This window comes from Heliangelus exortis, chromosome 17 (assembly GCF_036169615.1).
Source record: "Heliangelus exortis chromosome 17, bHelExo1.hap1, whole genome shotgun sequence".
In the NCBI taxonomy this organism is placed as follows: Eukaryota; Metazoa; Chordata; class Aves; order Apodiformes; family Trochilidae; genus Heliangelus; species Heliangelus exortis.
Window position 1 is genome coordinate 10,640,814 of NC_092438.1, and position 15,417 is coordinate 10,656,230.

General features: G+C 62.7%; 2 protein-coding genes across 6 annotated transcripts in view; one reads left to right on the plus strand and one right to left on the minus strand.

Moving 5' to 3' along the window:
• RAI1 (retinoic acid induced 1) overlaps window positions 1–2,363 on the plus strand; it is a 71,087-nt gene extending 68,724 nt beyond the window's left edge. For both annotated transcript variants that reach the window (XM_071761155.1, XM_071761154.1), the window contains 3 exons: window positions 938–1,031; window positions 1,370–1,419; window positions 1,781–2,363. In XM_071761155.1, the coding sequence (XP_071617256.1) occupies window positions 938–1,031; window positions 1,370–1,419; window positions 1,781–1,795 (159 nt within the window). In that variant the 3' untranslated portion in view covers window positions 1,796–2,363. The remainder of the gene's footprint in view (window positions 1–937; window positions 1,032–1,369; window positions 1,420–1,780) is intronic.
• Window positions 2,364–3,587: 1,224 nt separating this feature from the next.
• Window positions 3,588–15,145, minus strand: SREBF1 (sterol regulatory element binding transcription factor 1). Of its 4 annotated transcripts, none has more exons than XM_071761160.1 (19): window positions 14,868–15,145; window positions 11,643–12,041; window positions 11,301–11,464; window positions 11,083–11,223; window positions 10,785–11,003; window positions 10,586–10,700; window positions 10,291–10,502; window positions 9,731–9,938; window positions 9,021–9,205; window positions 8,574–8,835; window positions 7,838–8,004; window positions 7,582–7,750; window positions 7,391–7,499; window positions 6,751–6,860; window positions 6,523–6,655; window positions 6,187–6,337; window positions 5,706–5,891; window positions 5,512–5,623; window positions 3,588–5,183 (listed from the first exon to the last, which is right to left on the minus strand). In XM_071761160.1, the coding sequence occupies exons 1-19, from the start codon at window positions 14,971–14,973 to the stop codon at window positions 4,960–4,962; spliced, it is 3,372 nt and encodes a 1,123-aa protein (XP_071617261.1). In that variant the 5' UTR covers window positions 14,974–15,145; the 3' UTR covers window positions 3,588–4,959. The 4 variants fall into 4 exon arrangements, with proteins under 4 accessions (XP_071617261.1, XP_071617258.1, XP_071617257.1 ...); XM_071761157.1 differs by having other exon boundaries at window positions 4,063–5,183; window positions 7,391–7,517; window positions 7,594–7,750; XM_071761156.1 differs by having other exon boundaries at window positions 4,063–5,183; window positions 6,751–6,863; window positions 7,391–7,517; window positions 7,594–7,750.
• Between the last annotated feature and the right edge of the window lie 272 nt (window positions 15,146–15,417).

Genomic DNA, 15,417 nt, shown 5'->3' on the forward strand with positions numbered 1-15,417 from the left:
TACAGCCAAAGCCATTGCCATGGCTGCACCTCAGGCCGGGATGAAAATTAATAGGGTTGACCCATGAGCACCTCGGAATAGCAAGGTGTCCTGGGGGAGCGGACACCATGAACCTCACTGCCTTCCCATGTGTTTTGTGCTGCCATGCCTGATAGCACCCAACTCCCACCCCCACACTTTCAGGCGTAGAAGCGTGTTTGCTTTGTTATGTTTTGGTCCCCCAGGACCATGAGGATTCTGAGCCTGGTGGGTGGGTCACATTTGTGTGTGGCTCAGAGCGGGACAGACACAGCCTGGCAAAGGAAGGATGGGAGAGGAAAACGGGTGTGACGTGGTCTGATGGGCAGCAAGGGAAGGGGAGCTGAAGGGAGGGGACAGCCCTGCTCTGCTCCTTTCTCAGAGTGAGAGGAGCATGGATACACTGAGTGAGGAAAATGTGAGGATGCTGCTGGGAGCTCGCCATGGGGACATGGAGCTTTTGTGCTGGGGAGAGGAAGTGGACAGCCACAGGCAGGGGGCCCCTGTCAAGCCCCCTAAAACAGGTTTGGGGCTGGACCCATCAGATCTCTCATCCCCAGGTGTCCATGCTTGCAGTGTGGCTGTTCCCATCCCTGCAGTACCCGATGGGGATGGGGCAGAAGACAGGGAACACTGCAGTTCTCTGCCACTGCATGGTCCAGGCCATGTCCCCTCACCTCCTGCCCCATAGATTGTGGCTGCAGGCTCGGTGCCTGCAGTATGGGGAGCAGTATGGCAGGTAGAAGCCTCGTGTATGGCTGCAGATGGCTGTGTGAGAGGCATGGCACTGCCTGCAGTGTGCCAGTATGGGGGGGAGGATGCTTTCGGGGTGCCTTGCTCTCACCCAGGGCTCTGATGGGGTCTCTCTGTCTCTCTGCGTCTCTCCTTCCCTGCTCTGCATCCCTGCCTCCATTTAAAGAAGTGCTCGAGCTGCCAGCAAGCAGGAGCCACAGTGAGCTGCTGCCAGAAGGGGTGTCCCCACACCTACCACTACACGTGTGCCATCGACACAGGTGAGTCTGGGTCACAGGGACAGGTCTGTGGGGACCCCCAGCTCCCTCCAACCCAGCTGGCCATGGCCCAGCTGCTCCATGAGGCCTGAGCCCACCAGAGAGCCAAGAGCTTGTGGCTCTCTGCCAGCTGGGATGGCAGTGTCCTCTGCCCTAGCAGTGCTATCCGGTGTCCTGAGTTTGGCTGGCCTTAGCTGAACCCTTCATGTAGATGCACCCACCACCATCCAGACCATGAACCTTCATGGTCCTGGTGCTGGCAGGATGCTGTGTCCCCTTTGCTCAAGGACAGCCATCCTAGCATGTGAGGACTCCCCTGACACCATCTCCTCTCCTTGCAGGTTGCTTATTAACCGAAGAGAGCTTCTCTCTCAAATGTCCTAAACATAAGGTAAGACCCCCTGTCCCCCCCCCGAAAGTGTTTTGCAGCCCCTGGGGTAGGGGCACCTACCTTCTGACTACGTCCCTCTGTGGCACAGGGTGTTGCAGAGGGGCATCACATCCCTGGGGGGTACCTCTGTTGTGGGCACCCCCAGCCGGGCTGCAAGAAGGGTGGGTGGGTGGGTTTAATCCCCTTTCCCTGCTTGCTGACCAGGTATTGGGTGATAATTAAACTCTTGCTAAAAGCTCTGCATCTGGGGTGGGTGCCCAGCGACTTGCGGGTGGGCAGGGTGGCTGCTGATAGTGACACCCCCGGGTGACCAGACCCCAGAGGACACCCCCCAGCCCTGACACCCCCTTTCTTCCTGCAGAGGCAGCCGCTGTAGCCCCCACGGGCACCCACCAGTGAGGGACCGGCGGAGGAGGCAGCGCCCTGGGAGCAGAGAGGGGCTGTACCGGGCCCCCCCCCACTGCAGGTGGGCGCAGCGCTGCCGCCCCCCTCCCCGTCTGCCCCCTGCCCGAGCCCATTTCGGGGGGGGCAGAACCAGCGCCGGGTTTTCCCCACCGGGTCCCGGTAAAACCCGGCCTGGCTCCCAGGAGAGGTGGATCTGGACCCCCGGGATCGCTGCACATGGGGGGTCGGGAGGGGGGGGTGGGAATCGGGGGAACCGTGTCCACGGGGGTCCCGGCGATGTTGTCTTATTGTGGGGCTGTCGGAGACCCCCCCCGTGGGTCCCGGCTCTCCATATCTCACACTGATCTGATCTGAGATGTTGCCTTCAGCAAACCTCATGGTGTCTGTCTGTATATATGTGCGGCGGAGAAAAGGGAAAAAAAAAAAAAGAAAAAGAACACAAAAAAAAGAACAAAAAAAAAAAAAAAAAAAAAAAAAAAAAGGAGAAAAAAAAAAAGAACAAAAAGGAAAAAGAAAAAAAAAAAAAAAAGACAAAACAACGGCCTGCTGTTTGGAACACCACTCTGCTTTTTCTGTTTCGTTCTTCCACCTCCTGTCTGCTCCCACCCTGCCCATCCTGGGGGGCCAGGTACCCCACTGGAGCTCGGGATTTTTGGCTGCTCCAGCCCTGCTCCCTCACCCCGGCCCATCACACCCCCCCCACCCACCCCCCTCCTGCTCCATGGGGCACTGGCACTGCTGGGCTGGAGACACCCGGGGACCCTAAAACCCACCCTGCTCCTGGAGCACCTCTGTGGCTCCTCTCGTTGGGCACAGGCTTTGCTCTTTGCACTTGTGCAAACCCCCTGGCTCTGCGTGTAAACCTCAATCTCTGGGTGCAGACCCCAGGGTTTTATCCTGGTGCAAGAGAGGGTGCAAGCAGCCCAAAAACGGCTCCCAGGTAACAGCAACTGGGTCCTAGCTGGAGGAGGAGGAGGCACTGGCTTCCTCCCTCTGCATGGCCCTGACTTGCTCCTTGCTGCCCTGGGATCCCTCAGCTTTTGTTTCCCTTCCCATCCACCTTTGGTGGAGCTGGGGGGGCTGCCCAGCACTGGGATCACCCCCTGCCCATACCCCTGCAGGGTGCCCTGCATGACTCCCCAGTCCCTGCACCCTACACACCTTGGACCACCCCACCCCAGCATAGGTAGCAAACAACCAAACCAGGGTGAATTCACCCTGAATCCCATAAAAAAAAACCCAACACAGAGCTGCCAACCACCCCCACATGTGTCCTGCAAAGAGGGGGGGGCTCTGGCCCCATCCATTCCCCTACTCTGTCCCTGCAGAGCCAGCGCCCCGTGTCCCCTCCAGCTGTCACATCCCCTCCGTCCCACCCAGCCCTCACCCTCAAGGTTTGCTGGCCACAAAATGTCTGTCATTTCAGCAGCTTGCCTTGGACACGGGAGTGAAAAACATACATTAAAAATAATATAAAAAAAGGGGGGAAAAAAAAAAGAAGATAATAAAAATAATTAATTTAAAGAAAAAAAAATTAAAATCCCAGTGTCCCTGGCAGTGTTGCCTGAAATCTGGCTATTTTTAGTGACATCTTGTACATATGACTGTAAAATGGTAAACCGTGTGTATTATATATTGCCTCATTATATAGTGTATATATATGTATACATATACATATATATAATATATATGAAGACTGTAAATGTTAAGACTAGTGTTCTTATTAGTATATTGCTTCACACTGAAGATTGTGTGTAACAAGCTGTTTCTAAAAGATGTTTATTTTCCTTAAGAGTAAAAAACAGGTCATTGCATTCAGAGCGTCAATAAAGATACAACGATTGTTTTGGAAGTACGTGGCGCCCTGCTCGTGGCCTCTTTATCCTGGGGGTTGGTTACCAGGGGTCCCCTAAGGGCTGTGTCAGGCCCCTGCTTGGCACCTTTGTCCCCAGGTGCCACCTGCACCCAGGGTCCAGATGTAGGGCTGGGGTATGAAGTGGGGGAACAGCCCCCTCACGTCATCCTGGGGTGAGGAGGGTGTGTTTGGGGTCCCTTGGCACCCAGTGTCCCTGTCCCTGCCACCCTTGTCCCCCCACATCCTATGCAGCCCTCCCCTGTGGGGTGAAGGCAGGGGATGCCCAGCTTGGGGGGTGTGGGGTCCCCCTTGCCCCATCCAGACTCTGTTTGCCCCTCCAGATTTGGTGCCTGTCCCCACCCTTCCAGTCCAGGACACACCAGTATAAATAATCAGCTTTAATGGTCTGTACAAAACTCTCCAACTATGAAAATACCGTTTAAAAAGGCAAAGGAGGGGGGGAGGGAAGAGGCTGAGGGAGGGGGAGGCTATGTACAAGGGGAGGGGGTGCAGCAAGGGAATGGGGGGCACCCACCAGTCCCCTGGGAGCCCTGTGCCACCCCTTCAACAGTGCTCAGGCCTGGCCATGCTAGGGGGCAGTGGCAGCTCCTCACTGGGAGGACTGGAAGGGGGGGGCCAGTGCTGGGGGGTACTGCTCAGTGCTGGGGGGGCCTCTTGCCTACCTGGGGCACGGTGGTGGAGGGAGCCCTAAGCCACCCTCTGGGGCCAAACCCCCTCCCCCTACAATGGGAGCAAGGTCAGGGCAACCCCAACACCCCAAGCCCCCCTTCCCCCCTTGTGGCAGAGGGACCCAAAGGGGGGGGACGGGACACCAGGAGATGAGAAGGAGGCCAGGTCCCCACGCAGTGCCAGGGCTGTGGGTGGCACTGGGTGGCACTGGGCCAGGCTGGCCGAGCATCCCAATGCCATGCAATACTGCGACAGTGTCACTAGAGGTCCCCACGTCCCGTCACCCAAGCAGGCTGAGATCAGGACAGCGCCATGGGGCTGGCTGAGCCCACTCGGGGTGCCCCACGCGTGGCTATCCCAAACCGAGGACCCCCCCACACCCACCACCGGTGCCACTGGGCACCAACCTGCCCCTCCCCAACCTCCCCATCACCTTAAAAACTGCTCCCGCAGAAGCAGCTCACAACCCAGGGGGGAAACTGAGGCACACGCCTCCCCACCACCCTCAGCCACCCCCATCCCAACATCCTAAGAGCTGTGGGGGGTTGGCGGGGGGGGCTGGCAGCGTGCCCCCCCCTTCCTTCCCCAGCTTAGCCCGATGTGACAGTGGTGCCACTGCCCAGCTTGATGATCATCTGCTGGCAGTCGTGCAGCGTCCGTTTGTCCCCCAGCTTCTCCAGGGTGCGGGCAGCCTCAGCCAGCATGCCCACCCGCTGGCCCGGACCCGAGAGAAAGCTGGGTGGGAGGTAGCAGCAGGCCAGCAGCAGAGCCTCGGCGTGCTCCCGCGGCGTGGGGTGGCTCTCGGGCTCACCAGCTGCACAGGGGGAGAGCAGGTGTGAGCCCTACGGGTGCCCCACAAAGCCACCAACACTCCCTTGGGTGCTCTGGTATGGTGATAGAGCTGTCTGCCCTCCCCAGAGCAGGTGCCAGTCCTAAACGTGCCCCACAAAGCCACCAACCCTCCCTGGGGTGCTCTCTCATGATATGAGGACCTCCCACCCACCCCAGAGCAGGTGCCACCACAGGGGCAGGAAGACCTCATGTCCCATCACCCAGTGCTGCTGGGGTGCTGTGTGTGTGGGGAGGGGTTTCCCCTGAGGACATAGCACCCAAGGGGGGGGACTTCCTACCCCATGTCCCACCTGTTTTGCTGCCCTGCACCCCTCTCCTCCGCAGGCTGCGGTCCAGCAGCTGATGGGTCCTCGTGGGGCTGGCCCGAGCCATGAGCCTGGCGGTGGCTTCGTGCAGGAACACCTGGAAGGGGGGGGGACAATGAGCGTGGCTGGGGAGGCAGAAGACGAGGGGACCCTCTAGGAGGAGGGTTTGGGGGGCTCACCCGGCGCATGGCGGGGCGAAGGGTCTGGGCCAGGCGGCGCAGGCTGCTGAGGTCCTGCTGGAAGCCACGGAGCTCGAGGGCAGAGGCCTGGTAGAGGCAGCTGCGCTGCTGGCTGGCGGTCATCTGCTGCTGCCACAGGTTGGTGCGGGTGACCAGGAGCAGGTCACACAGCAGGAGCTGGACAGCCTGGAGGCGAGGCAGGGAGGGAGCAAGGGGAGCTGGGTGAGCTGGGGAGGGATGGACAGACGGACTCGGGGGGGGTGGGTTCCGAGGAGGTCCCTGCGGGCAGGCGGTGCTGCGCGGGGTCCCCCGCCGGGCTGCACGGCAGGGGCATTGCACTCCGGTCTGACACATGCAATGCAACTACAATGCACCCCCGCGAGGGCCAGGGGCACCTCCCGACAGGGATGGGGGCTACCCACAAGGGCTGGGTGGCCACCTTGCTGCCTCCCCCCCTCTCCCCCCAAAGCCCCCGGCTCACCTTGTCGATGTTGCCCTTGGGGGGGTTGCCCAGCTCCAGGCTCTCCCGCAGGCAGCTGCTGGCCTTCTCGCAGTGGCTCAGGCTGTCCTGTTTGCTCAGCATGGCGCGGACGGCGCGGAAGGAGTGCAGGGCGGCGCGGGGAAGGGGCTTCCTGCAACGCAGGGGGGACATGGTGACTGCAGGACCCTTGCTGAGCGTGGCTGTGTCCCCCTCCAGTGCCCCCCACCAGCAGGCACTAGGCAGCACGGAGTGGGTTAGCGACCCAACCCAAAAGAGATGGGATGCACGTGATAAGCTGTCACCCCTCCCCGTGTCCCTGATGTCCTCAGGACTCACTCAGAGCTCTGCAGTGCCCGGGGCATGGTCTCCACCAGCGGGTAGAGGCGTTCAGCCCCCTCCTCATCTCCCTGCAGCCAGTGAATAACCGTGGCAATGATGGATGCCCACCACTTGGACACAGGGTCGGTGCCTGCAGGGCAAGAGGGACACAGGAGCAGGATGTCCACCAGCCCCACGGCCCCCCCACATGAAGTGTTCCCCTGGTAGGGGAGATGCCAACCTCACCTGTGACAGCAGCCAAGCCAGAGCTGATGGAGGGTGCAGGGCCAGGCTCACTGCTGGCATCAGAGCAGCCATTGAGCAGCTGGAGGTACTCCAGAGCATCGGAGAAACGCCTGCTGGGAGAGGGACCATATGATCATCAAGTTGTTTTGGCTGGAAAAGACCCTTGAGATCATCCAGTCCAACCTTTAACCCAGCACTTCCCAGACCATGTCCCTCAGCATCACATCCCCATGGCTTTGATTCCACCACTACCCTGGGCAGCCTGTGCCAGGGCTTGACAACCCCTTCCATGAAGAAATTGTTCTTAATCTCCAATCGAAACCTCCTCTGACACAACCTGAGGACTTTTCCTTTTGTTACTTAGGAGACCTAAAGCCCATGCTCCAACCACTTTTCAGAGAGTTGCAGAGAACCAGGTCAGTCCTCAGCTTCCTCTTCTCCAGGCTGAACATCCCCAAGTTCTCTCAGCTGCTCCTCATTAAGATCTCCAGACCCTTTTCCTTGTGCTCCAGACCCTTCCCCAGCTCCAGTCCCCCTCAGTGTCCTTCTTGTCATGAGGGACTCAAACATGAACCCAAGGACTGAGCATGGCCAACCCTAGGCTGGTTGGGGGGTGCAGGGTGTCCACCCTGGCACTCACCCTTCTCCCTGGGCAGCGGGGCGGCCGGGCTCGGGCATGGCCACGCAGCACAACGCCTTCTCCAGGAGGTGTTCACGGAAGAGCTGGGTCACCTGTGCCAGAGGGTCCACTGCAGCACAGAGGGGGGGTGAGCGGGCACGCCGTCACCTTAAAACGTGGGGCTGAGGGGTTGTGTGCAGGGGGGTTGTTACCTGGGTTGCCAGTGGAGCTGTAGATGGTCTCCCTTGGGACACCCTTGACGGCCCAGTCCCCATCGACGAAGAACCGGTGGCCCAAGGGGTGGCAGAGCCACTGCATGGCGGGGGGCACAGCCCCACCGTGGGACAGGGCCACGCGCCGGGCGCTGCAGAGGAAAGGGCGCTGCGGGGAGAAAGGAAGGGGAAGAAGGGGTGTCAGAGGCTGGATCCCAGGGGACACGTGGGACCCTCTTTGTCCCCCCTCACTCACGGCCAAGAAGTGGAAGCAGCGGTGCAGGCTGGCCTTGACCCGCAGGGCGGCCGCCACGTAGATCTCAGCCAGGGCGGCCACGGAGACGGCGTCACCGGCGCACTCGGCAAGGTTGACGGCGCTGAGGGCCAGGTTGATGGCCAGGAGGTGCCCCCCTGCCTGCTTCCCTGTGGGGGTACACAGGTGGGGGGGCTCAATGGGGGTGTGAGGGGAGGGATTGTCGGGGATGCAGGGAGGTCAGGAAGGGTTCAGGAGGGATGTGGGGGACTCAGGGAGGATATGTGAGGTGCAGGGGGATACAGGGAGGTCAGGAGGGCTGTGGGGAGGTCAAAGGCGTTCAGGGAGGATGTGGGGGACTCAGGGAGGATATGTGAGGTGCAGGGGGATACAGGGAGATCAGGAGGGCTGTGGGGAGGTCAAAGGGGTTCAGGGAGGATGTGGGGGGATCACTGTGGATGCAGGGATGTCAGGGGGGTTCAGGTGGGATACGAGGGGTTCATGGGGACGTGTGGGGTTCAGTGGGGACATAGGAGAGAGAGCTGGGGAGGTTAGGGCACTGAGGGGGAACATGGGAAGTTCAGGGGCTGTCCATGGGGATGTGGGGGTCTCAGGAGGGATGTGAGGGGCTCAGGGAGGACACAGAGTGCTCAGAGGGGATGTGAGGGACTCGGGGAGGGATGCAAAGGGATCGAGGGGACACGGGGAGCTCAGGGGAGGTGGGCTCAGGGGTCCATACCAGCGAGGTGCAGCTGGTGCAGGCGGTGGTAAGCCATGGCAGCATCGCGGGCGCTCTGCCGGACGTGGTCGCGGGACGGGGGGTCGGGGCGCAGCCCCCCGGCACGGGCAGCCAGCCACCGGCCCACCCAGAGGCGCTGCAGCAGGTGTCGGAGGAGGCTCCAGAGCAGGCTGCAGGCCAGGTCCCCGTGGGAGGCGGGCAGGGGCCGACCCAGGGCCCCCAGCGCTGTCCGGAGGTGCTGAGCCCCCTGCGCAAAGTCCCCCTGCGACCACCGGGGGGGCGGGTCAGGGGCGGGGCTTGGGCATGGGGCGGGGCTAAGCCCCCAAAAGGGGCGGGGCTAAGCCAGAGAGCAGGTGCTGGGCACAATGGGGGCGTGGTCAGAGTGGGTGGGGCAGGGGAGGGGGGAGGGGCGGGAATTGTGCAGTTTGAAGAGGGGGCGGGGCTTACCCGGTGGAGGTCGAGGTCTGCCTGGCGGCGGTGTCTCCAGAAGAGGATGGAGGGTTCGGAGTGGGGGCGGGTGACGGGCTCCCCGCAGACAAAGAGCCGCACCACCGCCCCCAGCACCAGCCCGGTGTTCAGCACCCAGAAGGCCAGGGTGGGCCACAGCCACTGCGACCACCCCCACGGCTCCTCTGCATGAGGAGGGGGGGAAAATCAGTGTCACCACCAACCCACGCCCACCCCACGGACCCCAACGGCCTCCATCCCAATGGCCTCTGGCCCATGTTCACCCTGGCATCCTCCACCCCATCATCTCCCAGTTCAGGACCACCTTGAGACTGCCCACCTCCTGATGGCTTTCACCCCATACCCTCCATGACCACCATGAGCACCCCAATGCTCTCCCATTCAACAGTCTCCATCCTGATGGGCTCCAATCCCAACAGCCTCGACCCAGGAAGCTCCTATTGCCCACCAACCCCAGTATCCTGCATCCTGATGGTCTTCACCTCAGCAGCCCCATCCCAACAGCCTTTGCATCACACCCTCTTTGATGATCTCCCAAATAACTATCCCAACAGCCTCCATCCCAGTGGTGTCCATCCCAAGGGCTCATCCCAACAGCCTGACAGCTTCCATCTCCATGGTCTCTACCCCAAGAGCTTCCATCCCTATGTCCTCCATCCCAAGAACCCCCACCCCATGCCAGAGCTCACCCACGGTGCCAGACTCGGCCATGATGCTCCTGCCAGGGCCAGCAGTGCCTGCACTCCCCACAGGTGCTGAGGCACCAGATCCTCGGAGGAGGGAGGACAGGGGGTTGAAGGAGAGGCAGAGGAGGACGAAGGCGCAGAGGGCCATGCGGGACCGGTCCAGCATACCCTGGCTGCTGGGAGAGGGTGGTGGTCGGTGCTCCTGCTTCACCTGGGTGGACAAAGCTGCCATGAGCACTGAGACATGGGCACAGGGCTAAGATTTAGGGTATGGGATACAGGACACAGGTACAGGCACAGGGCATGGTGATGAGGCACAACTATGGGATTCAGGGCATAGAGCATGGGTCACAGCACATTCTGGGCCAGAACAGGGGGAAGCAGCCCACTGCACCCCACAACACCCCAGTATCCCTCCCTCCAGCCCCAAATTGGGCAAGGAGCAGCCTCAGAGCTCAAGCTCAGAGCTCCCAACTCCTTTACCCGTAACTCTTGGTGGACTCTGTGGTGGATGCCCCACCTCACTGGGGTAGGGGGGATCCCTCCCAGCAGCCCCCCCCTACCTTGCCATGGTCACAGAGGGGGCTGTCAGGCTCTGAGTCGCTGCTGCTGTTGCTGCTGCCCCCGCTGAGTGACAGTGGGCTGCTGTGGGATGGAGAGCCCACGTCTGAGGGTGGTGGTGTCAGCATCTCCATCACCTCCGCCTTCACCACCTCCGTGGGGGCCTCTGCCTTGGACCCCCCTCTGCAGGAGGACACCAGGTCCTTCAGGGACTCTGTGGGGAGTGGAATGAGCTGAGGGGTGCTTGGAGGAATGGCAGCTCCCAAAACCTCCCTTGAGACCTGCCCTTCTACTCACGGTTCTTCTGCATGGCCATCTTCAGGGTGAGGTTCTCCTGCTTCAGCTTCTGGTTGCTCTGCTGCAGGAAGCGGATGTACTCGATCGCCTTCCTCAGGATCGCCGACTTGTTGAGCTGCCAGTGGGCAAGGATGGCTCAGACCAAACTCCGGGGCGAAGCCCCTCCACTTTTTCCCCACCAACCCCCCCAGGCTCCCACCTTGGCCTCAGTGCCCACCACCAGGTCCTTGAGCTCCACGATCTTGTCGTTGATGGAGGAGCGGTAGCGTTTCTCGATGGCGTTGTGGGCCGTGCGCTTCTCCCCCCGGCTCTGCACCAGCGCCGCCTTCCCGCTGGGTGCCAAACGGTTGATGGGCAACTTCTCGGCATCCACCACCAGCGGCACCGTGGCCAGGATGGTCCCTCCGCTCACCAGCGCCTGTGTGTGGATGCGGGGTGGCATCGGTGGGGGTTCCTGAGCGTCTCCCCCACCCCAGAACTCCGGTGCTGGGACCTACCGGCACCTGCAGGGGGGTGGCAGAACCGCTGGCACTGGTGGCCAGGGAGGTGATGGTGGAGGTCTTGGAGCTGCCGGCGTCTGTCTTGACAGCTGTCAGCAGCAGGGAGTCAGCCTTGATGAAATGGGGCTGCAGCAGGACCTGGGAGGAAAGGGACGGGTGAGTGGACCTGGGGAAAGGGAGCACAAGGACCCCCCAACCCCTGGTTCTGGGCTTACCGGCACCGGCTGGATCTGGGATGAGACGGGCTGGGGGGTGGCGGGGGCCAGGAGCTGCGGGGGAGCCACGCTCTGCACGGGGCCAGGCAGTGCCACAGGCTGGCCCGGCTGTGGGGTGGGCAGGGGGCTGGGCAGGGTTTGCCCTGCACCCCCAGGCTGCACAGCTGGGCATGGAGCAGAGAACAGTGTTATTGGACCCCCAGCACCAGCCCACCCTGGACACCCCCATCCCAAAAGAACATCCCCTACACACACACACACACCCCGTGGGAGTCCCCCACAATGAGCCCCTTCCCCACCCAGTGAGCCCTGATCCCACCTCCTGTACCCCCAAATCCTCACCAGAGAAGGTGTGCTGGTTCTGGTAGCCCACCAAGGGCTGGGGGTTGAACTGGCCAGCGGGGGACGCGGGGACGAAGCTGGGGGCCACCATCATGCCAGGCTGGGGCTGGCTGCTGGCCACGGCCACCGGCTCCTCCTTGACACCCGGTGCTGGTACTGGTGCCGGTGCTGCCTGGAGCGGGGCTGTGGGCTGTGGGGTGAAGGTTGCCATCCCGGAGGGTCCTGGGTAGACACTGCTGGTGGGGGTGGTGGGGGGTGGCTTGCTGGGCCCCAGGTAAGTACCAAGGGTGCCCGGGGCTGGGGAGAGCCCCGGGGCCACCGCGCTGTCGGGGGCACTGAACGAGGAGTCAAACAGCCCCGAGAAGTCATTGTCCGGCGTGTTGATCAACTGGAGCATGTCTGCAAAACATCCCCCCCCGGCCATGCCGTCAGCTCCAAGGGGACACTAAGGCCCTAGAAGTCCCCTGGCTGGCCCCATGCTGCCCACCCCACCGATCTTTGGGGAAAGATCCTCCTAATTCAGATGCAAAATTGCCTGGGAGCCCAGGAATCTGCTGTGCCCTGCTTCCTGCAGCCTCCCAGCCACGCTGCTAGTGGGGAAACTGAGGCACAGCACTCACAAGATGGGTGGCCGGTCTCTGGTTACTGGTACTGGTAGAGGCTGCAGCCCAGTTCTGGGGATGTCAGGGCAGATCTCAGCCTGTCTCTAAGATCAAGGGGAGCAGAGCTGAAAACCCTGACAATCCCCAAAACAGCCCCTGCACCAGGGGAGATCTTGGGCTGGGACATCCCCTTGTGCCAGGCACGCCTGCCCACCACACCCCCCCAGGGCTAAAAAACCTCGAGGTGGGGAGGGGTCTTCCCTGACTGATAGGACCTAGGTGTCCTGGGGTATCCCCATGTCTCCCCACTGGGGTACCCAAAGATGTCCTGGGATGCTCCCACCAAAGCACCCCAGGATGTCCCCCACAGTGGTTCCCCCAGGCACACAGCCCTCGGGGTGCTCCCACAGTGCCACCCCCATGCACAACCCCCACAAGGTGCCCCTGCCATGGCACCCCCATGCACACAGACCCCACAGTGGTACCCCCCACACACAGACCCAGAGTGCCCCTCCAGTGATACCTCCATGTGCACAGCCCCCCCCCAAGGTGCCCCCACTGAGCTGCACAGCCCCAGACACCCCCAATAAGGGGGTGCAGCACCCCGAGAGGTCCCCAGTGGTGACCCCCCCCAGGTGGGCAGGAGAAGGATGGTGGGGAGGGGGTACCTTCCAAGGCTCTCTCCATGTCCCCAGGACCAAGCTCTGGTCCCTGCTCAGCCCCACGCCGAGGCACAGGGATATTTCCAAGCCATGTTGTGGCCTCCTCCCCGTGCCCCCCCCCCCCGCAGCCATGGGGTGATGTGACTCCACCAATCGCCGCCGGCCGCCCCCAGACAGCCCCGTGGCACAGCCAAGGTGAGCCCGGCACTGGGTCACTGCCGGACACCCCGCTGTCACCAGCCAGTGTTACTCAGGGTCACCCACCACTAACCCCTTTGCCCACAGCCCCCCTTACCCCCCCCCCATGTCTCTCCAGCCCCGCATGACGTTTCTCACTCCATGCCCAGCACCTGGAGACACCCCACAAGGACAGGGGTCTTTGGGCAACCCCATTTTCCCCCAAAATCCATCCAGCCCTCGGCATCCCTCTCTGCACAGGGAGGGTTTCCTCCCGGGGGGGCAGGGGATGTCTCCGCCTGGACCCTCCTGGCTCAACAGACACCCCTTCCCAAAGCTCCCTTGAGGTGCAGGGGTGACACAGCAAATCTTGGGGGTGCAGAGAGGGGGTTCTCCTTCCTGCCCCCCCTCCTCCTTCTGCCCATCACAGGGGTGGGAATAGCTGTCCCAGCCCCCCAGCACCCACCAGATATTCCACCCTGTGGCACCCTCTGCCACCCACACCATCACCCGGCAGTGCCACGGCTGTCCCCACCCCACTGCTCCAGGCCATGGGAGCCCGTGGGGCAGAGCCACATGGCTCTGGGTCCTGGTGGGTACAGGGCACACCCACCCGTGGGTGTGCATCCCACAGCCACCCCAGGGTGGGCGTGGGGACGAGTGACAACCTGCCATCACCCAGGGACTGCTGGGCATGGAACCATGGGCCCATGGGGCACAAGGTGGCTCAGATGGCCCTGCGGCAAAAAAATCCCACACTGGGGAAGGATCATCCTTGACCAAAACCTCAGCTGGGGAGGCAGGTGGCATCTGGATCTGCCCAGATTGCCCTTGGGATGAGCCACCAGCCCTGGGATGCCACCTCCAGCTCAAGTGCAGGAGGAGAGACCACCTTGGGCCCCATAGTGCAGCAGGTGCTGGAGGGCTCGGTGGTCACGAGGATGGCTGAGGGCCAGTAAACCAAATTTTTTGCTAAAAACATGGTAATGCTGCACCCAGCATCGGTAAGAGCTCGGTGGGGAGCGCATCCCCCCGCGAAGCGGGGTCCCCTCGGCAGCACCTCCATCCCACGGGCCCCACACCCATCTCGGCGGGGCGGTGGGTGCTGCTGGGTGCCAACCCCCGGGGGGGCGGTGTAGAGCCTCCTCCCGCTTCACCCCATCCCGGCTGGGTTGGCTCAGGAAACCCAGGAGTCCTGGAGGGAATGACCGGGAGTAACCCCCCACCGGTGACGTCACGGAGGGGGCGGGGCTAGAGCCGACACGATGTTGCGGTCTGTGGGGGCCCCGTCGGGGCTGTCCCGGCACCGGGACCTTCAGCTTGGGGGTCCCGCTGTCCTGTTCCCCCCCCCGAACCCTCCACCCCAGCCCCGAGCCGGCCGCTGGTAACGGAGCCAGCTCGAACCGCCCATCTCCAGCACCAGCTCCAGCAGCTCCTTGCGTTCCCCCACGCCGGCACCGGCAACCGAGCCCGGTAACTTCAGCCCGGCAATGCACCGAGCCCTGGTTATTCACCGAGGCCGGTTATGCACCGAACCCGCTCCCGCCGGCCATGTCCCGAGCCCCGGTTCTCTGAAATGCACTGAGCCCCCGTTATACCCTCAGCCCGGTCCGGCCGTGCACCGAGCCCCGGTTACTCCTCCAGCCCGGTCCTGTTATGCCCCAAGCCGCGGTTATACCTCCAGCTCGGTCCCGGCCGTGCACCGAGCTCCGTTAATTCCCCCAGCCCGGTCCCGCTTATGCCCCAGCCCGACCCCGTTCGCCGCAACCCGGTTCGGGACGCACCGTCGATGTCGCTGAGAAGGGCCATGTCGATGTCGTTGGCCCCGGAGAGGCCAAGGGACGGCGCCAGCCCCTCCAGGGCCGCATCGTCGAAGGCGAGGGTGCTCATGGTCAGTGACCGACATCAACCGTGCCACCCCGGCAGCGGGGGCTCTAGGAGCGGCGGGGCCGCCCGCCCGCCATGGCCGCGCTGGCCCGGGGAGAGGGAGGAAGGGGACGCGCCGCCAAGTTGCTCCGGCGAACCGTGCCCAGACCTGCTACCGGGCGGGCAAGGAGGGAGGGAGGGGACGGAGGCGGATCCCCCGCCGTGTCCCGCCCCGCTGCCGCCTCCCCGCCCCGCATCGCCGGCCCCGGGATCGGATGCCCCGGGGCACCGGGTAGGGACCCCCGTAGGAGCCACCTGGGGGGGGCCCCCGGAGGCACCGGATGGAGACCTCCGGAGATGGCACCGGGCGGGAACCTGGTGCTCCAGGACCGGAGAAGGGAGCAAGACCGGCTGCAGCCCCTAAACCGGGCATCAGTTACTACCTGGGGAAGTAACTGTCCCCTCGGG